We start from the raw sequence: 23,427 nt of genomic DNA, 5'->3' as shown, positions 1-23,427 counted from the left end.
CCTAGAAAGGTCATCTATGTCCATGATACCAGCAATTCTTTCACAACAGAAAAAGATAACATGTAAAAACTGAATTAATTTTCCTATATAACACAAGAACTATTCACAGGATAAGGAACATCTTTCACTTTAAATTACTCATCTGAATGCAGACTCAGGCCAACAATAATTGAAAATGATGTGAGAAGAATTTCGACACTGTAATAACACAGACAATGTTAAAGGCATAAAAGAACAATTAAATTCAGGAATTATGGCTCAGTTCACAAAGTGACATTCTAAAACACCATACTATTAAGACCATAATAGTACACCATTTATACAATTAATTTTATCTCTACCTGTATATGTAAACCCTTCTTGAATAAGTCTTGAGGTTCAGAACAAACTCTAACTAAATCCTAGAAACATGTAGAGGAAAGAAGGTTAAAGCATACACAAATGCCTAATCTTGAAATCATTTGTGCAAAAATGACAGAACCACCTTACTTGTAAAGTATCAACAGCTAATAAGATTTTACTGGATAACAGTATTTTCTTGAGCTGGACTCTGCTGTCTTTATCTTTTTATCTAGAATGACTAGGCAAAATATGGTACAGTCATATATTAGTTTTGTCATTCATGGTATTTGTTCCATGATGATTTAACACATTATAGAGTCAATCATAATATTAACCAACTAAAGACATACTAAAGGCTCTTTGTACTATTTATGGCACATTACTCTCACAACTATTATTACCATCAAAGGAATGGCAGTTTTAAAGTAAGAAAATGACAAGAGTAAGAAATGAAGATTTGCTGGGGACTGAGCTTACAATATGGAAAAGTGATTCTGTAATTCAAACCAATGGGAGAACTGACTAATGCAAAAGAACAAAGGCTATCACTATAGGTAAAGAGCATAAAAATGTTCTTTTCAAAATATGTAGATTTTGAGAAAAATAAGATTATATTCAATTCATAATTACACTTTAATAGTTCTTAAATTACCACTAATTAAGGTTGAGATTTTTAAATAATAGCCATCTATATACAATGTGGAAAATAAAATCCAAGTAAAAACATGAAAGTCTATAGAGGGAGATATAAATTAGGTGTGGAATCAGAGAATAGGAGACCATTTAGACAAAAATAATTCAATTAACATTTACTGAGATTTCCCCAGTGGCTCAGTGGTAAAGAATTTGCCCGCCTATGCGGGAGATGCAGGTTCCATCCCTGGGTCAGGAAGATTCCCTGGTGAAGGAAATGGCAACCCACTCCAGTATTCTTGCCAGGATAATTCCATGGATAGAGGGGCCTGGTGGACTACAGTCCATGGGGTTGCAAAGAGTCAGACATGATTTAGGGATTAAACAACAACATTTACTGAATAACCTCTATGTGTCAGACTACATACAACGGAAAAAGGATGCAACAAGGCACAAATAAGGTTAAAAAAAAAAAAAAAGGGCAAAATAAGGTAAAAAAAAAAAAAAAGCCTCACAATGCTTACATTCTAATGGCTATGGTGAACAGCCATCAACAAATAAACTGTACTTTTTAAAACAGGGAAAATTAGGCCCAAAGCAACAGAGTATCATCCCTTTCCCAAGCACACAACTATTCAGCAGCACCTCAGGCCACACTTCACACCACCTGGTCTATTCCAGAGACTTTCTGATGTACTATAAAGTCAACAAGAGAAGAAAAATGTTTAACAAAAAAATCTAAGTAACAAGGAAAATCTACCATTCTTCCACTTACTGGATTACAGAACTGACAACCAGAACAGAAGGAATTTAATTGAAATGTAGACTGAACCAAATTTTTAAAAAATACTTACGTTAAAGATGCATTTAATGAGCTAATAGATACTTTATCTTCTCTAATATCTGAAATTTCCAGAATACTTCTGTTCAGAGGCCTATTTAATATGAACTAGTGGTTACAGCTGATATCCTAGCACAAAAAATCTCTCAACATAATACCACTATCCAATTTGTATTTTTTGCCAGACTCCAAAGAAAGGCTACCAACTGTATTAGCTAATAGGCATAACTAGGCTTATTATCCCCAGCAGGTAAAGAAAATGGCTTTGGTGCTTAGGAGTTTGCATACAAAAGGCAGCACTAAAGTAACATTCTACCAATATTCTGCTTGTCACAAGGAAGTTAATACTAGCCATCTGTTTCACAAATTTCTAGGCTATTAAGCACTTTAAAATTATAAGTAATTTTATGTTCAACTGAAAATCTATGTTAGACTTCAAAGCTGAAAACAGAAATAGTAAAAGACAAAGATTATACAGATCTGAAAATTCATTCCTTACCACATAACTATGAAAAAATTATTTCAACTCTACAAATCACTGCTATCACTTCTGTACTATAATGCTTTCTTAACTTTATTAAAACAATAGAGAAGATGAAAATTAAGAGGAGAACTAGATACTCACACCACTGGGAAGGAACTGAGCATGCTTTACATGAGGGGAAGTAATGTCCTTGCTAGAGATGATCAGTGTTATTCATCATTCTGTAGGAAAAAAGAGAATTCAGAAACACTGAAATCAAATACTGAATAAAAATGTTAATTATATAATTTAAGGATTAACAGTTAACATCAAATAACCAGGTTTTTAAAAATTACTTTTTATTTCAAATAAACATCTATTTTAAAGATAGAAAAATACTTTTTAAAGCTTTCAAATTACTCACTTGGAAAAACGAAAATCATCCCTGAAGTTTATCTGTTACCAGATACCACCCAAGGAAACAGATTTAAACATGAAATGGAATATATATATACACACAATATTGTGACATTCAGGATAACTTGTTGATAAGAACTCCAGTACACTTAAGTAGAATCCTATAAACAAAAAACATACCACAGCATGATTGAAGCTAACAGTCTTAACTGGGGGGTAAAACCTGGGGTGCAGTTCCAAGTCTATTTTTTATTTTGTTGTTGTTTAGTCACTAAGTCACATCCGACTATCTGTGACTCCACGGACTGTGGCCCGCCAGGCTCCTCTACCCATGCAACTTCCCAGGCAGGAATACTGGAGTGGGTTGCCATTGCCTTCTCCAGGGGATCTTCCTGACCCGGGGATCAAACCGATGTCTCCTGCATTGGCACTGCGTCTTTACCACTGAGCCACCAGGGAAGCCCATTATTTATTTTCCTGCTAGCCAAATCTTACAGTGACTTAATTTCTCTGAGTCTCAATTCCACATGCATAAAACAGAGGTAATAGGGAACTACTTCAAAAAGTTACAAGAGTTTAAAACATTTTTTAAATGGTGGTGATGAAGTACTTCACAAATTATCAAGTAGCAGGGGCTTTTACTACTAATTTTAAAAAGACACCAATAACGGTGTCCATTCCTGAACAGGCTTAAATTAATAATGGAGCGAGTTCAGTACTTCTATCTTCTGATTAACATTCTACTGCTTTATTCAGCGTTCAGACGCTGTGACCCCGTTTAAATCACATGTAGGTCTTAACAAAAAATGAAATCTACTATTCACAGTTTAGGAGCTAAAGATCATGTATTACCGACGGCACTTATTAGCAGTTTCAAACCACAATATATGGGAACTATTTCCATTAACTGCAAGTTAATATTATAAAATAGATGAAAGCCAAAAATGTTGATGTCAAAAACTCTCACATTAAAATACACATTCAGCACTGAATTATATTAAGCAAGACCAAAGTGTCTAACAGTGACTAATGATATATGTGAAATGTACACGGTAAAGTTAGAAACCTTTCACATTTGCATATTCTAAACTGTAGCTTTAATGAATTTCCTGCTGTAGTTAATTTTCTTGCTGACGTGAGAAATACTGGTCCTAAATGGCAGATATAAAACACAAAGAAAACCTCCTAAAAATACTGTTGATTGCATTTCCTGGACAAAACACCAACAACAAGCCACACATGGATTACTGGTCAATATATATATATTTTTTCACTCGTGCTCAAGTTTAGTTAAAATATACTAAATACTAGTCCTGAAATAGAAACAAGGTCATAACATGAGTAAGATATGGTCCCAGTAGTGTAAGAGCTTATTAAACTATGGGGGGGTGGGGCGGGAGTAAAACAAAAATAACACACACACACACACACCTCTCCAATAAAAGGCATTAAGACTAAAAATACAAGATTTATGAGCACAGCAATTCAGAAATTAATTGGTTACAGAGAACTGGAAAGACTTCTTTAAGTGAGATCTCAGCTGTTATTTGAAGTTTAGAATAAGACTTCCACCAAATCAAAGTGTGAAGGGAAGTCAGAATCAGTGCAAGAAAGAATCAGGAAGAGGAAACAGTTTAAAAAAAGATTATGAAGGATGTTTAGGGACTAAGTAGACCTGTCTTGTTGGCCTTTAACATGTATGTATGAGGAACAGACAGGTAGAAAGGAAGGAATTCCACAGTCTATGAAGGGCTCATAAATGCCTTGCAGTATTTCTGATCTTAATTCTATAAATATGAGAATACCACCACAACTGAATCAGACAATCTAGGGGGAAAATCACCAAAGACCTTCATTTCACAGATGAGGAAACGGAGATTAAGACACTGATACAGACCTGTGTAAGTGCAAATCACTGAATTTATGTCATTTATATTCCAGACATAAGTGGACTTGAAATAATACATAAAAATAAAACATTCAAAGGACAGAAGATCAAGCAAGTTGCTGTGAGTTCTCTGCTCTCAGCTTCAGTATCATAGAGCGTTCCTAGCATGAGACAGATTTTTTAAATTGACAGATTAAAACTGTGTATTACAACACATCATTAGAATGGCTATAATTAAAAAAAAAAAACAGAAAATAACAAGTATTGGCACAGATGTGGATAAAATAAAATCTTTGTGTGCTCTGATGAAAAATACAAAATGGAGGGTACTGCTATGTAAAATAGTATGGTGGTTTCTTAAAAAATTTAAACTTAGAATTATCATGAGATCTGCAACTTCAATTTCAAGTATATACGCAGAAATGAAAGCGGGGACTCGAACATATATTTGTACACCTAAGTTCATAGCAGCATAGTCACAAAAGCCAAAAGGTGGAAACAAATATCTATCAACGGATGAATGGCTAAGCAAAATGTGATACATGCATATAAGGGAATATTAGTCTACCTTAAAAAAGAAGGAAATGTTGACATGCTAACATCAATGAACACCAAAGGCATTACACTAAGTGAAAGAAGCCAGGCACAAAAGGCCAAATACTGTATAATTCCACTTTTACAAGATATTTACAGTCTTCAAACTCAGGGACAGAAAGAAGACTGGTTCTTAAAGGGGGCTGGGGAAGGAGGAGTTACTGTTTAATGGTGCGAAGTTTTAGTTTGGGAAGATGAGAAAAAGTTCTGGAGATGGATGACAGTGATGGCTGTACAACAATGTTTATTGTACTTAGTGTCATGAACTGTTTGCTTTAAAACTGTTAAAATGGTAAATTTAATATTATCTATGCTTTATTACTGCAAAAAGGAGAGCGTTACAGTAAAAGAAAACACATTTATTAAAAGGTATCAGGGATAAAAGTTTAGGGATGCTGGATCATATTTAAGCACCTAGCTATAAAAAGCAAGTAAGCTATAAAAGATAAAAAAAAATCACCTACTTATTGGACTTCTCATCTACTATACTTAAAAGAGAAAGAGCTGAATAAAGTTCACAGATGACTGAGAGAATTCTATACCAACAAAGCTTACATTTTGATATAAGAAAAACACTGCAAATATGCAAGAGTTCAGAGAGTGTATTTCCTCAGTTACCTCAACTGAGACACATAATATAAAAAATTAAGAAAAATGTGCAAAAACATTTTTACTTATAAACAAGATGAACTAGATCATCTTTGGATCAAAGAAATCAAAATCTTTATTTTATTTGAAATGGTTTTAGTGTTCTGCTACATAGGACATGCAGTAAATACATATTACATATATGTGTGTGTTTTTCCACATAGAGAAATCTGATCTGTGGAAGAGATCCAGTAATGGTGGTTACTGTAAGTACAGGGTGAGAACTGGACAGATTCGGAAAAGGGTGGGAAGGGAAGTGTTCTCAGAGAACTGTATCATTTTAACCATATGAATGTTATTGCTCAGTCAGTAAATCAAATGAATAAAAATAGGAATTAAAAGCAGGAGCCCACTGAACCCTTTGTGATTCAACACTAACTTGAAGATTATAGCAAACTAATAAGACATAAGAATGAATTAACTGTTTTTGTATCCATTCAGCCAGTCTTTGTCTTTTGGTTGGGGCATTCAACCCATTTACGTTTAAGGTAATTACTGATAAGTATGATCCCGTTGCCATTTACTTTATTGTTTGGGGTTCGAATTTATACACCATTTTTGTGTTTCCTGTCTAGAGAATATCCTTTAGTATTTGTTGTAGAGCTGGTTTGGTGGTGCAGAATTCTCTCAGCTTTTGCTTATCTGAGAAGCTTTTGATTTCTCCTTCATACTTGAATGAGATCCTTGCTGGGTACAATAATCTGGGCTGTAGGTTATTTTCTTTCATCATTTTAAGTATGTTCATCGCAGCACTGTTTATAATAGCCAGGACATGGAAGCAACCTAGATGTCCATCAGCAGATGAATGGATAAGAAAGCTGTGGTACATATACACAATGGAGTATTACTCAGCCATTAAAAAGAATACATTTGAATCAGTTCTAATGAGGTGGATGAAACTGGAGACTATTATACAGAGTGAAGTAAGCCAGAAGGAAAAACATAAATACAGTATACTAACGCATGTATATGGAATTTAGAAAGATGATAACGATAACCCTGTGTACGAGACAGCAAAAGAGACACTGATGTATAGAACAGTCTTATGGACTCTGTGGGAGAGGGTGGGAAGATTTGGGAGAATGTCATTGAAACATGTGAAACATGTGAAATGTCATGTATGAAACGAGATGCCAGTCCAGGTTCAGTGCACGATGCTGGATGCTTGGGGCTGGTGCGCTGGGAAGGCCCAGGGGGATGGTATGGGGAGGTTGGGAGGGAGGAGGGTTCAGGATGGGGAGCATGTGATTTTTTTTAAAAAAATAAAATTAAAAAAAAAAAAAAAAAGTCCCTTGGACTGCAAGAGATCCAACCAGTCCATCCTAAAGGAGATTAGTCCTGAATATTCATTGGAAGGACTGATGTTGAAGCTGAAACTCCAGTACTCTGGCCACCTGATGTGAAGAGTTGACTCATTGGAAAAGACCCTGATGCTGGGAGGAATTGGTGGCAGGAGGAGAAGGGGACAACAGAGGATGAGATGACTGGATGGCATCACCGACTCGATGGACATGAGTTTGGGTAAACCCCGGGAGTTGGTGATGGACAGGGAGGCCTGGCGTGCTGCGATTCATGGGGTCGCAGAGAGTCGGACATGACTGAATGACTGACCTTAACTGAAATGAGGATAACTTATCATCTAGCAAGAAATCAGATCTTTATCTTAAATTATATATAAAAATTTAAATTCCAGTTGCAATAGACATAAATCTATAAAACTCAGACACACATTCTACAACAAAATTTAGAAGATCAAAGAGAAGAAACTTTAAAAGGTAGACATAAGAGTTTAAAATTTCCTACTACAAAAAAATCATAAAGTAAAGAATTTTTTAAAAAAGTCCTTGTCATCACAAGCGACTGGAATGCAAAACTAAGAAGTAAAGAGATAACTGGAATAACAGGCAGGTCTGGCTTTGGAGTACAAAATGAAGCAGGGCAAAGGCTAACAGAATTTTGCCAAGAGAATGCACTGGTCGTAGCTTTAACAACACATGGACATCACCAGATGGTCAACACCAAAATCAGATTATGTTCTTTGCAGCTGAAGATGGAGAAGCTCTATACAGACAGCAAAAACAAGACTGGGAGCTGACTGTGGCTCAGATCATGAACTCCTTACTGCCAAATTCAGACTTAAATTGAAGGAAGTATGGAAAACTACTAGACCATTCAAGTATGACCTAAGTCAAATCCCTTATGATTATACAGGGGAAGTGATGAAAAAATTCAAGGGATTAGATCTGGTAGACAGAGTGCCTGAAGAACTATGGACGGAGGTTTGAAACACTGTACAGGAGGCAATAATTAAAACCATCCGCAAGAAAAAGAAATACAAAAATACAAAATGGTTGTCTGACAAGGCCTTACAAATAGCTGAGAAAAGAGAAGCAAAAGGCAAAGGAGAAAAGGAATGATATACCCATTTGAATGCAGAGATCCAAAGAACAGCAAGGAGAGACAAGAAAGCCTTTCTAAATGAACAATGCAAAGAAATAACGGAAAACAACAGAGTGGGAAAGACTAGAGATCCCTTCAAGAAAATCAGAGATACCAAGGGAACATGTCATGCAAAGATGAGCACAATAAAGGACAGAAATGATACGGACCTAACAGAAGCAAAAGGTATTAAGAAGTGGCAAGAATACACAGAAGAACTATACAAACAAAGTCTTAATGACTCAGATAACGACGATGGTGTGATCACTCACATAGAGTCAGACATCCTGTAGGGTGAAGTCAACTAGGCCTTAGGAAGCACTGTACATGAACTGAAAACTTCCAGATGTTCAAGCTGGATTTAGAAAAGGCAGAGGAACCAGAGATCAAATTGCCAACATCCACTGGATTATCAAAAAAGCAAGAGAGTTCCAGAAAAACATCTGCTTCATTAACTCTGCTAAAGCCTTTGAATGTGGGGATCACAACAAACTGTGGAAAATTCTTCAAGAGACAAGAATACCAGACCACCTTACCTATCTCCTGTGAAACCTGTGAAACCTTAAGAATGAACAGTTAGAACTGGACATGGAAAAATGAACTAGTTCCAAATTGGGAAAGAAGAACATCAAGGCTGTATATTGTCACCTTGTTTACTTAACTTACATGTAGAGTACATCATGCGAAATGTTGGGCTGGATGAAGCTCAAGCTGGAATCAAGACTGCCAGGAGAAATATCACTCACCTCAGATATGCAGATGACACCACCCTTATGGCAGAAAGCCATAAGGAACTAAAGAGGCTCTTGATGAAGGTGAAAGAGGAGAAGAGAAATATTTGGCTTAAAACTCAACATTCAAAAAACTATGATCATGGCATCCGGTCCCATCACTTCATGGGAAATAGATGGAGAAACAATGAAAACAGTGACAGACCTTATTTTCTTGGACTCCAAAATCACTGCAGATGGTGATTGCAGCCATGAAATTAAAAGACGCTTGCTCCTTGGAAGAAAAGTTATGACAAACCTAGACAGGGTGTTAAAAAGCAGAGACACCTTTGCCGAAAAAGGTCCGTGTAGTCAAAGCTATGGTTTTTCCAGCAGTCATGTATGGATGTGAGAATTGGACTATAAAGAAAGCTGAGCACCAAAGAACTGATGCTTTTGAACTGTGGTGTTGGAGAAGACTCTTGAGAGTCCCTTGGACTGCAAGGAGATCCAATCAGTCAATTCTAAAGGAAATCAATCCTGAATATTCATTGAAAGGACTGATGCTGAAGCTGCAGCTCCAATACTTTGGCCACCTGATATGAAGAACCAACTCTCTGCAAAAGACACTGATGCTGGGAAACATAGAAGGCAGGAAGAGAAGGGTGTTTGACAACAGAGGATGAGATGGTTGGATGGCATCACAAACTCGATGAATATAAGTTTGAGCAAGCTCAGGGATATGGTGAAGGACAGGGAAGCCTGGCATGCTGCAGTCCATGGGGTCGCAAAGAATCAGACACAACTGAGCAACTTAACCAAAAAAAAACTACAAGCACATCAGAAAAAATATTTGACATGTAGAGAAAGAATAGATCCAAGCTGTCATTGTTTATTTAAAAAAACACTCAAATTTACTAGAAGTCAGAGAAATAATAAATTAGTTTAATAATGAGATATAACTTCAGCAAAAATTTAAAAGATTGATAATATGTCCTCAAAGGGTACGGTCATTTCACTGGTCTAAGGACAAAGTCCTTTTGGAAAGAAATCTGGCAACATAAATTGAAATTTAAAGTATTTACACTTTTGAGTCCCTTGGACTGCAAGGATATCCACCAGTCCATCCTAAAGGAAATCAGTCCTGAATAGTCCTTGGAAGGACCTATGTTGAAGCTGAAACTCCAAAACTTTGGCGACCTGATGTGAAGAGCAGACTCACTGGAAAAGACCCTGATGCTGGGAAAGACTGAAGGACGACAGAGGATGATATGGTTGGATGACATCACTGACTCAAAAGACAGGAGTTTGAGAAAACTCCGGGACCTGGTGATGGACAGGGAGACCTGGCATGCTGCAGTCTGTGGGGTCACAAAGAGTCGGACTCGACTGAGCAACTGAACTGAACTTAACGAGTAGTCCTATTTCTGGGAATCTATCATATAGAAACAAAAGTAATCATACACAATACGTACAAGGATGTTTATTGTCATTTATTTTCCTATTTCTTGTCTCTATAAAAAGAACTGTTTCAGTCCATACAAGAATGGCTGAATGAATGACAATATACTTTGATCAATGAACACAATGCAATCAAGTAGAGTTTTATCAGGTGACTTGGTGGGATTTGCACATTGCCACACTGAGTTAAAAAATAAACAGCAAAATGCAATCAAATGAGTATGATGAGATTTAGAAAGAAAACCTACAAGAACAAAAGTGAAAGTTGCTCAGTGGTGTCTGACTCTTTGCCACCCCATGGACTATACAGCCTATGGAATTCTCCAGGCCAAAATACTACAGTGGGTAACCTATCCCTTCTCCAGCAGATCTTCCCAAGCCAGGAATCCAACCGGGGTCTCCTGCATTGCAGGCAGACTCTTTACCAACAAAAACAGTCCTTTTATAGGCGTGTCTCTTGTCAGTATGTTTATTGACATACATACATACACGAACATGGAGAAAAACTAAGTAGTCAACAGGTATTGGAGGTGGGGTTAAGGATGAGGGTATACATAGCGAATATGTGTAAGGAAGGACAAATGCATCTATGCAATAGTTAAAGATACATTAATGCAAACAAATTGTAAACATTCCTACTATCAGAACTGGACTCAAATATCAAATAATGATTTTAGGGTTGTAAAAATGCAACACAATGTCAGGTTTTTCCATAATGAAAAAGTCTGTTGTCAGCATTGATGATCCTTGAAGAAAAAATGTAACCTGGAAAATCCATTAGGAATAAGAACTGGTAGATGGTGGTAAACAGGTTCTTTTTATTCTAGCTTTTCTCTTTAATATAAAAAGTATTAAACCATATAAGATAAAGGAGAATTTCAAAAGATACAAAACAAAAGTTAAGTCTGTCTTCTATCCCAAACTCCTTTTTCTCTTCCACTGAGACATTATACAGTTCCTTCATACATCTTTGAACATCGAAGTGTAACTTTTAGGGTAAATTCCCAGTAGAGGAATCATTATGAAAAAAAGCATATACCTTGTAAACTATGATAAAGAGATTTCGTCAAATGGCCTCCCTAAAGAAGATCAATTTATACTCCTACCTTCAGGAAATGCTTAACTGTGAATCCAGTATGTCACTGGTGATTTAAAATTGAATTTACATTGTGCAGTTTGGTATGTATCTTGTTTTATTCAATAATGGTAAACATAGAAAGGGCAGAATATTTTAAGAAAGCAAAGCACAAGAGAAAGGGAAGAGTTTGCTCTAACAGCACAGGCAGCAAGTTAGTCATCAAAGGAAGAGGTAACAGGACACTGCTAAGGCCAACTAGTGAGGCCTGTAAGCTCAGCTCTGGATATCCAAAAAGATCTCTCAGAAGTTCAAAACAGCCATTACAGAGCTCCTTTACTGCTCTTTTAGCACCTGACACAGAAACCACTGTTATCCATCGAAAATACCAATTTACAGTAAAATTAAAAAATGTGTAAATATACAGAGATACATAAGCCTTACAATCCCATAAGTTTGATACTATTCGTACTTTGAATTTAATGATGAGGACGTAAAATTCCTTCCTTGCTGGATGCACATTAAACACACACACAGATATATAAATGTAGCACATGGAGGTTAAAAAAAAAGGTCATAAAACTGCACCAGAATAAAAAGAACATTTCTCCCCTTTAATCCTCAGTCCTCTGTAAAAAGATAAATACTATTAAGTTTCTTGTAAATCCTTACAAATATTAAAATTAAGAACTTAATATACTATATATCTAACATAGAATTCTTTCTTAAATGGTAGTTTTTAAAAACTTTTTAATATGAAAATTTGTAAACATGTACAAAGCCAGAATAATAAATGTTTAGGTACCCATCACCCTCCTTGAAAAATTATCTCTTTCTTGTTCCCCTGGCTCCAAAGGGTATTTTCAGGCCAATTTCAGGTATCTTATCATTTTAACCTGCAATTCTCTTCAAATTTCAGTATCTGGTTTCCAAATCCAGAGTAAATAAGACATAGGAACTTAGAAAGGGACAGTTCAGTTCAGCTCAGTCGCTCAGTCGTGTTCGACTCTTTGCGACCCCATGGACTGCAGCACACCAGGCTATCAGCAACTCTCAGAGCTTGCTCAAACTCATGTTTTGAGTTGGTGATGCCATCCAACCACCTCATCCTCTGTCGCTCTGATGTCTCCTTCTCCTTCTGCCTTCAATCTTTCCCAGCATCAGGCCTTTTTCCAATCAGTCAGTTCTTCACATCAGGTAGCCAAAGTATTGGGAGTTTCAGCTCCAGCATCAGTCCTTCCAATGAATATTCAGATTGATTTCCTTTAGGATGAACTGGTTGGATCTCCTTGCAGTCCAAGGGACTCTCAAGCATCTTCTCCAACACCATAGGTCAAAAGCATCAATTCTTCAGCACTCAGCTTTCTTTATAGACCAACTTTCACATCCATACATGACTACTGGATAAACCACAGCTTTGACTACATGGGCCTTTGTCGGCAAAGTGATGTCTCTGCTTTTTAATATGCTGTCTAGGTTGGTCATAGCATTTCTTTCAAGGAGCAAGCACCTTTCAATTTCACGGCAGCAGTCACCATCTGCAGTGATTTGGGAGCCTCCAAAAATAAAGTTTCCACTGTTTCCCCAACTATTTATGCCATGAAGTGATGGGACCAGATGCCATGATCTTAGTTTTCTGAATGTTGAGTTTAAGCCAACTTTTTCACTCTCCTCTTTCACTTTCATCAGGAGGCTCTTTAGTTCTTCGCTTTCTGCCACAAGGGTGGTGTCATCTGCGTATCTGAGGTTATTGCTATTTCTCCCAGCAGTCTTGATTCTAGCTTGTGCTTCATCCAGCCCAGCATTTCGCATGACATATTCTGCATATAAGTTCAATAAGCACGGTGACAATATACAGCCTTGATGTACTCCTTTCCCAATTTGGAACCAGTCTGTTGTTCCATGTCCAGTTCTAACTGTTGCTTCTTGACCTCCATACAGATTTCTCAGGAGGCAGGTAAGGTGGTCTGGTATTCCCATCTCTTTAAGAATTTTCCAGTTTGTTGTGATCCACACAGTCAAAGGCTTTGGTGTAGTCAATAAAGCAGAAGTAGATGTTTTTCTGGAACTCTCTTGCTTTTTTGATAATCCAACAGATGTTGGCAATTTGATCTCTGGTTCCTCTGCCTTTTCTAAATGCAGCTTGAACATCTGGAAGTTCACAATTCACGTACTGTTGAAGCCTAGTTTGGAAAGTTTTGAGCATTACTTTGCTACCGTGTGAGATGTGTGCAACTGTGCAGTAGTTTGAACATTCTTTGGCATTGCCTTTCTTTGGGATTGGAACGAAAACTGACCTTTTCCATACTGAGTGCAGCACTTTCACAACATCATCTTTTAGGATTTGAAAGAGCTCAACTGAAATTCCATCACCTCCACTAGCTTTGTTCGTAGTAATGCTTTCTAAGGCCCACTTGACTTCGGAAATGGAGAAGGGAATGGCAAACCACTTCAGGATTCTTGCCTTGAGAACCCCATGAACAGTATGAAAAGGCAGCAAGTGACACAAAGGGTATAAAAAGGCTTTACCACAGGGGGAAGGGGGGGTGGGCGGGAATGACAGCTACCTGAAAAGAGCAAAATAACTAAAAACTAATTACAGATATATACACGTAATACCCACTTATCAAATAGTTCAAATCATGTTTAGGATCTTCATTTTTAAAAGACAGGTAAGTATGTGATCGATTTGTTTTTAAAAGCTGAAGTGGTTAAAACAAAGGTTTTCATTTTAGGAAGTTAATCAGGTGTTTCACATGTGTCAAACATTTTTCCCTGAACAAAGCCAGATAAGTGAGGCCTTACTACAATGAATGGTTGGTGACATGTGAGGAAAACCAACCAGATATTAGGAATCAAAGACTCACCTAAATTTGAATACTATTAATAATCTTTCAAATGATGCTTCTAGGTAGCCAGGTTAAAACTGGAAACAACTACTAACTGTAAATAACAACTACTGTGCTTAGTTGCTCAGTCGTGTCTGAATCTATGCGACCCCCTGGACTATAGCCCGCCAGGCTCCTCTGCCCATGGGATTCTCCAGTCAAGAATACTGCAGTGGGTTGCCATGCCCTCCTCCAAAGGATCTTCCCAAACCAAGGAACTGAACCCAGGTCTCCTGAATTGCAGGTGGATTCTTTACCATTTGAGCCACCAGGAAAACCCAATAGCAACTACTATTGGGTAGCAGTAGCTTGCCCAGGGCTTCCCAGGTGGCCCATTTAAAGAATACTACTCTGGGCCAAGTCTCCCTGGTGGCTCAGTAAGAATCTGCCTGTAAGTAGGAGACTTGTGTTGGATCCCTGGGTCAGGAAGATCCCTTGGAGAAAAAAATGGCTACCCACTCCAGTAATCTTGCCTGGGAAATCTCATGGACAGAGGAGTCTAGCAGGCTACCATCCATGGGGTCGAAAAAGAGTTGGACACAATTTAGCAACTAAACAACAACTATCACCCTTGGCCAACACTCACTGGTTAAGTGCTTTACATATACAAACTCATTCAATCTCACCATCCTCTGAGGTAGATAACTAAGACAAGACACCACTTGCCCAGGGCTTCCCAGACGGCCCTGCTAAGTCGCTTCAGTCGTGCCTGACTCTGTGTGACCCCAGAGACAGCAGCCCACCAGGCTCCGCTGTCCCTGGGATTCTCCAGGCAAGAGCACTGGAATGGGTTGCCATTTCCTTCTCCAATGCATGAAAGTGAAAAGTGAAAGTGAAGTCGCTCAGTCGTGTCCGACTCCTAAAACAAACAAACAAACAACAACAACCCATCTGCCAATGCAGGAGACATGAGATGTGGGTTCGATCCCCAGGTCAGGCAGGTCTCCTGGAGGAGGGCATGACAATTCACTCCAGTATTTTTGCCTGGAGAACTCCATGGACAGAGGATCCTGGCAGACTACAATCCTTGGGGTGGCAAAGAGTCAGGCACGACTGAAGTGACTTAGCACGCACACACCACTTGCCCAAGGTCAATCAACTAATGACTTCCCTTTTCTTATTAGAAGTGTAACTGAAGTACTTATGTTAGTCTTACTCTTTCTTCAAAATATAAGATTAGCGATATAATTTTATCACTTCTATGGAGCAAATGTTTACTTGTGTTAAGTACCATGCAACAAGCTGGTCAACAGATACACCACTAAGATACTAATGATGTTCCTCTTATGTTTTACTCATTATGATTCACTACTTAAGGTTGTATACCATGGAGAGTTTTATTCCCAAAGAATTAGTACATATACTACTTGTCAAACTTTTAAAGACAGAAATACTCATGTAGCTCCTCCTACATTTCCAATGACAGGAAGTTTAATGTAGAGTTTTGCTGATAAAGATACTCTTTTAACAGACTCTAACTTTTTTAATAACTTCAAGCCACTTATCCGACTGAATCAATAAAGACTACATTTCTTTTCTTTTCCACAAGGCAGTGTTTTAAATGTCTGTAAAATCTTCAGAAAGAGTCTCCATGCTAAACAGTCCCAGTCATGATTCCAGTTTGACATGGTTTCCTTGTTTGTCATTATCTAATCTTCTTTTAAAAAGCGGGTCTCCCCACATTCAGCACAGACTTCTGCAGAGAACCTAACCAGAGCAGGATATAGGGAACTATTAGTTTTCTTGTTCTGAACCCAAAATTGTGTTACTTTCTCCCACTACCAAGTCATTTTTGTGAGTGTATTAAGTTTGCAGACAAAACTTCTGCACATTCATTAAAGAAGCAGTGATTAAACATCAAAGAGACAACTGAACTGATTCAGGCTTTTATCCAGGCTTCCCTTTCCTAAACTTGAGGCTTTTTTTGTTTTTAAAAGCAAAATAGTTTCATTTTTGCTTTTTTTTTCTTGTATGTAAATATTACTATTTGATATATGTTATATATTTTATTTGTCTATTATCTGTGTCATTATTGTCTATTTTTTGCATGTACTCTTAAAGTAGTACCTGGAATATAACAAGCACTGTTTATTACTGAACTAACTCAGAAACGGAGAAGGCAACGGCAACCCACTCCAGTATTCTTGCCTGGAGAATCCCATAAGCGGAGGAGCCTGGTAGGCTGCAGTCCATGGGAATCCGAAGAGTCGGACATGATTGAGCGACTTCACTTTGACTTTTCACTGTCGTGCACTGGAGAAGGAAACGGCAACCCACTCCAGTGTTCTTGCCTGGAGAATCCCAGGGATGGGGGAGCCTGATGGGCTGCCATCTATGGGGTCACACAGAGTTGGACATGACTGAAGTGACTTAGCAGCAGCAACTCACAAACAGATGGAAGAGGGTGGAACATGCATATCCTTTTGGCTTCTGGGAAGCAATCTCTAAACTACTACACTTCACTGCTAAATGATCTTAACACCTTATCAAGAAATACACAATCAGAAGAGCCATAACTACCACATGCCCTCTAGAATTTACTACATCAATCTAATACAGGAATTATAGCCTTTGATTACTTTTAAGATATGCAGTGCTTTTGATGTTACCCTCTATGTTTCCTCTGCTTTTCCATTCTAAAATAATTATATAACCTGAAAATAAAACTACACATCTCCCCATCATTAATACTAGATGTGGACTGTGAAGAAGGCTGAGCGCCGAAGAATTGATGCTTTTGAACCATGGTGTTGGAGAAGACTCTTAAGAGTCCCTTGGACTGCAAGGAGATCCAACCAGTCCATTCTGAAGGAGATCAGCCCTGGGATTTCTTTGGAAGGAATGATGCTAAAGCTGAAACCCCAGTACTTTGGCCACCTCATGCGAAGAGTTGACTCATTGGAAAAGACTCTGATGCTGGGAGGGATTGGGGGCAGGAGGAGAAGGGGACGACAGAGGATGAGATGGCTGGATGGCATCACTGACTCAATGGATGTGAGTCTCAGTGAACTCCGGGAGTTGGTGATGGACAGGGAGGCCTGGCGTGCTGCTATTCATGGGGTCGCAAAGAGTCGGACATGACTGAGCAACTGATCTGATCTGATCTGAAAGGAAATCAGTCCTGAGTATTCACTGGAAAGATAGACGCTGAAGCTGAAACTCCAATATGTTGGCCACTTGATATGAAGAGCTGACTCACTGGAAAAGACCCTGATGCTGGAAAAGATTGAGGGCAGGAGGAGAAGGGGATGACAGAGGATGAGATGGTTGGATGGCATCACCGACTGAATGGACATGAGTTTGAGTAAACTCCGGGAGTTGGGTACGGACAGGGAGGCCTGGCATGCTGCAGTTCACGGGATCGCAAAGAGTTGGACACGACTGAGCGACTGAACTGAACTGAAGATATGTCTGGGGTTTCCCGGTGGGTAAAGAACAGTGCCTGCCAATGCAGGAAACACCGGTTCAATCCCTGGGTTGGCAAGATCCCCTGGAGAAAGAAATGGCAACCCACTTCAGTATTCTTGCCTGGCAAATCCCATGGACAGAGGAACCTGGCTATAGTCCATGGGGTTGCAAAGGAGTCAGGCATGACTTAACGACTAACCAACAATAAGATATGTCTACTTCAAGGGAACTCATATAATAGACATTGGTCAAAACAATTCATAAATATTCTCAAATTAGTCTTCTCTCTAAAAGTAATGTCCTCCTTTACCTAGTAAGTACTTGTGCCAGCCAAGGAGTTCCCATAGCCCTGCAAAAAAATGAATGCTTCCTTCCGCCTTTCCTTTCCACCAATTTCAGAGACTCTTATAAGACAGCAAACTTTTGCAAAACTCTCTGCTAGTAGGGTACCACAAATATATTTCTGCCATATTACATTATAATTCATATACAAATCTGTCTCTCTCCTAAAATGTGAGCTTCTTAAGAGCAAGGATTATTTATCAACTGCTGTAGTTCCAGCTCCTACTGAGTTGTGGGGCTTCCCTGGGGTTGCAAAGAGTCAGATGCGGCTGAGTGACTAACACTACTCCTACTGCCAAGGTATAAACAGTAAATAAATCTTTGCTTAGTTAAGAAATGGTTGAAAATGTCTATTTTCAAGTCTCTTCAAACAAAATAATCTTAACAGTCCTGATCCTTGAAATTAACAGCAAAAAGATGTTACTAAATTAAAAATTAATGTAATTGGATCATTTTCCAAGAAAACTAATAAGCATTTATTAAATACTGAATATGTCCTATAGGCCAAAGGATAAGCAAATGCTAAAGATACAAAAACAGAGCTCTGCTCTTGATAGCAGGGTAAGTAATATTAATGTTCCCAAAGAGACATTCTGTCATTGGTTTACAATCGACATTCAGTGTCCTTGGAGCCAAACTCTGTTAGGACTGTTGATGTCCCTTAGGGAGCTAACAATACTGGATGGAGAACTCAGCAGTCCAACAGTTCCATGTTGAATAGGCCAAGACAGTTCTCCAGAGTTCACTACCACAGGAAAACAGCGATTTGAACGGCAAGAGTCTCCTGTCATCGTTATAAATAAATTTTAAAGTCTGTGTGACTACCATTCAAATATCCCCTGGACCAAAACAAAGACACATAAAAAACATTCCTATTGGCATACATCTAGAATATCTCGACGTTAAAATATAACAATTTACTCACAGAACCAATCCAGATGCTCCCATCTATTGCTCAAACTTTCATGTGCCTTTGAAGCCTCTATTCTCTTCTGCAGGAAGATTATATTAACACACTGATAATTTCCAGAACAGTAACTTGTGATTCTGCATTTCTGGATGATCCAATATCTTCCTTACCATTTTGCATTTCCCCTATCTCAGCAGTTTTCCCAGGTTTAATAAATGAAATAACAATGGAATTGAAGTAAGATACTTCATTAAGCTAGAATAAAGTGACTCATAAAATCTTATATTAAACTGGAATTGATGTTAATAATCTTTCCTAAATACCTCAGCTTACAGAGGGGGAAAAAAAAAATCTGATAATTGGAGCCAGAAACCCTGATGCCCAGATTACTGCTTACACAAATTTACCAACAAATAAAAGCAAATATTCCCATCAGTCATTCAGAAACTCAGGGTCTATTTAAATGTATGTCACTTAAAAGTTTTGTTAAGAATTCAGAATTATGACAAGTGTGCAAACAGAAGTTGTCCCATAGTGGGACTTAGGCAAGTATTTCTTACAGAAGGAGAAATCAAATTTAACATATTTTGGGAAATACTATCTTAAGAAGTGTTTGTTAGACACTTTCCCCAGAGGAACTTCTTTTATGCCTCAATACTGCAGGGTTTTGCATTCATTCATTTACGCTTTTACCAAATACCTACCGAGCACCTAGTATACGCTAGGCACTGAAAAGTACAGCAGTGAACAAAATAAAACTGTGTTCACATAAAACCTTACATTTCTGTGGTAAAAGACAAATTTTAAAAAAGAGTCAATCATATAGTATTCAGATCATGATAAATACAATAGAGAAAAATAAAGCTGGGAACGAATTCAGGATTATAACTTTTAAATAGGAAGAAAGCCATGTAGATATAGGAGAAAGGACATTTAAGGTCAAGACCTTGACACAGAAATTGTCTACTATGTTCAAAGAATAGCGCCAAGGACAGTGTGGCCAGAGTTAAATGGGCAAAGGATAGCATAGTAGAACATGGAAACTGGGGGTTACTGGGAGGACAAGATCAAAGAGGAATCTGTAACTGAAAATTTCTGTTAAAAATATGAAATATTACTTAGTTAGACTGGGGTTGAATCAATAGCCTAGGGATGACTCAACTTAATAGGAAACTTATCATGAATTGCTAACAGTAGAATTTCTAACATCAACAGGCTGCCAGAGAGATGTTATTTTTGGACATTCCCAGCATCCATTAAATTATACTTCTGAGAGCATTATCAACTACTTTTGTAAATGACTAGCTTTGAAGCATACCCTTGTCAATTTACTAGGAGGTGAGTGCTGAAAAGGGGATGAAGAAGGCTGAGGACAAGGGAATTCATGTTTCCCACTGCAGAGAGGTGAAGACATGCTTTATCTCTTGTATCTCAGGAGGTATGCTAATATATAATTCAAAATAGGAAGACAGTCAATCAGATTGTTTCCAAGTAAAAGCTATGGTCAAACAAATTTCAGGGAGCCTATCTATACTTTATTCACTACTTACAATACATAAGCATCCCAAGGACAAGTTTCTTTTATTTTTTACATTTTTCCACAGTCTACCATTGTTAGGCCCTCACATTTTGTATCGTCTGACTGAACAGACAAAAACATACCTCAAGTCATGAGGACAGGCTCTGCACCTGAGCTGGGGAGCATGCAACTTTCTCATACTTCTGCCTTTGAAAACCTGGGGCTTGGAAAGCAAAGGAAATCATTTTTTAAAAAATGAAGACAACCCACAGGATGGAAGAAAATATTTACTAACAATGTGACTGACGAGGGATTAGTCTTCAAAATTTACAAACAGCTAATGTGGCTCAATATCCAAAAAACAAAAAACAAAACACAAAACCCTAAACAATCCAATCAAAAAGAGGGCAAAAGACCTAAAGAGAGAATTCTTCAAAGACATACAGTCAGCCAACAGGCACATGAAAAAATGCTTAACATCATTAATTATTAAAGAAATGCAAATTAAAACTACAATGAGGTTATCACCTCACACCAGTAAGAATGCCCATCATCAAAAAAATCAACCAACAATAAATGCTCGAGAGGGTGTGAAGAAAGGGGAACCTTCCTATACTGTTGGTGGGAATGTAAACTGGTACAGCTACTATGAAGAACAGTATGGAAGTTCCATAAGAAACTAAAAATAGAGCAACCAAATCATCAACCAAATGATCTAGCAATCCCATTCCTGGGCATACATCTGGAGGAAAAACATGATTCGAAAAAATACATACAGCCGAGGGTTTGCTGCAGCATTGTTTACAATAACCAAAACCATGGAAACAACCTAAAACATCCATCAACAGATGAAAGGATAAAGGAGGTGTAGTATACATACTCAGTAGAACATTACTCAGCCATTAAAAAGAATAGAATACTGCCATTTGCAGCAAATGAATGGTCTTAGACATCATGCTAAGTGAAGTCAAAGACAAGTATCATATGATGTTTACATGCAGAATCTAAAGTGAGTGAAGTAAATAAGTGAAGTCGCTCAGTCGTGTCCGACTCTTTGCGACCCCATGGACTATAGCCTACCAGGCTCCTCTGTCCATGGGATTTTCCAGGCAATAGTACTGGAGTGGATTGCCATTTCCTTCTCCAGGGGATCTTCCTGACCCAGGGATCGAACCCAGGTCTCCTGCATTGTAGACAGACGCTTTACTGTCTGAGCCTAAAAAAATGATACAAATGAGCTTATTTACAAATTAGAAACAAGTTCAAAGAATGAACTTCTGGTTACCAGGGAGGAAGGGTAGGGAGGAGGGATAGTTAGGGAGTTTGGGGTTGACAGGTATACTCTGCTAATATTTATAACAGAAAATCAACAACGACCTACAGTATAACACAGGGAACACTGCTCAGTATTCTATAACAACCTATATGGGAAAAAATTTGAAAAAGAATAGATACATGTATATGTATAACTGAGTCACTTTGCTGTATACCTGAAACACAACACCGTGAATCAACTATTCTCCTACATAAAATAAAAATTAAAGCAAAAAACAAAAACCAAAACCCTCAGGCTTCAGACAACCATCCTATTTTCTCTATTTCTTTTTTCCTTCATGTTTTCCCCATGATCTGGTCATCCCAGCATGATTATTTATTCCACTCCAGATTCATAATGGCTTATCTCAGTTTTATCTGCTAAAGTCTTCATGTATTTCAAACCCCTTATTCTGAATTATTTTCCTCAGATACCTATGTAAAGTTCAGGAGTTCTCCAACTATATGGAGAAGCATAATGTATAATGTACCATGGAAATAGTATTAATATTGTAAATTACTTACTATATCCTTCTGAATACAATCAGCTTTCAAAACGCACCCTCTATACTACAGATCTATGTCTAATTATAGGTGGTAAGACTTCTTCAATCTTTAGAATAATTTCCAGACTCAGATCTGTTTTAAATTCTTTTATGTTTAACCAGCATCAAAAAATGTGCTGACTCTGTATCCCATGCTCCTTATTACGCCTTTTCATATGAGTTAATATATAAATAAAAAATCTTAAAATACTTACCAAGCTCTTTCATATTAAAGATAATCTCTATGAAAGGTAGAAAATGATTCAGTCTTAAAATTCTACGGTTATACTTTTTGCCATATTCCCAGATATCATGTTAGATAACATCAAGATATTAATATAATTGATAGGCTGTCATTTTAAACTGAAGTTTATAGCTAGAAAAATCCACTCTTTACAAGGAGAACTAAAATAAAATACAAGTACAAGCTAAACCAAATTAATGTTAATTAACCTCCTTAGTAGGTTCTTTTATCTGTGACCTTCTGTATCTTCCTTGAGACTTCCTCTTTCTGCTGGATTAATGCCATGGTTTCCAACTGCCTTCTCTGGCTCCATCCTTATTCTTGTTACACATAGTTAAGTTAATTTTTCTAAGGTGCAAAAAAAAAAAAAAAAAAAAAACACCCAACTGGGAGTAGGACAGAGGAGTACACAGTAAGAGATTTGGACCATGACTGCTTTGTGTTTGAAATCCCAGGTTCTACCCCTTGTTAGTAGTTTGACCTTGTACAAATGTCTTATCCTGTTAAACTCTGGTTTCCTCCTTGGCAAACTGCGGACCATGTCATTTACTTCAAAGAGTCACTACGAGGACTCAACAGGACACACAAAAAAAAGGTTCCTTATGGAGGCACACAGAAATGTTAGCCTCCGTGTTCCTTTGTAAGTCTGAAGCAGCAATCTTTCATAAAGGTTATTACACCTGAGGGGAAAAATGATTTAAGGTGAGTAGCAGAAAAGCAATGCAAAGGCTGGTATTGAGAGTACT

The 23,427-nt window shown here is 37.8% G+C and overlaps 1 protein-coding gene across 9 annotated transcripts in view; it reads right to left on the bottom strand.

Annotated features, from left to right (window-relative positions):
• Nucleotides 1-23,427, bottom strand: part of HMBOX1 (homeobox containing 1) — a 203,734-nt gene that overhangs the window by 122,393 nt on the left and 57,914 nt on the right. For all 9 annotated transcript variants that reach the window (XM_005907649.3, XM_070376005.1, XM_070376008.1 and 6 more), the window contains exon 2: nucleotides 2,442-2,521. In XM_005907649.3, coding sequence (XP_005907711.1) covers nucleotides 2,442-2,464 — 23 coding nt within the window. In that variant the 5' untranslated portion in view covers nucleotides 2,465-2,521. The remainder of the gene's footprint in view (nucleotides 1-2,441; nucleotides 2,522-23,427) is intronic.

This window comes from Bos mutus, chromosome 8 (assembly GCF_027580195.1).
Source record: "Bos mutus isolate GX-2022 chromosome 8, NWIPB_WYAK_1.1, whole genome shotgun sequence".
NCBI classification, from domain to species: Eukaryota; Metazoa; Chordata; class Mammalia; order Artiodactyla; family Bovidae; genus Bos; species Bos mutus.
The sequence above is the reverse complement of the archived record's forward strand: the minus strand, read 5'-3'. Positions and strand labels throughout refer to the sequence as shown.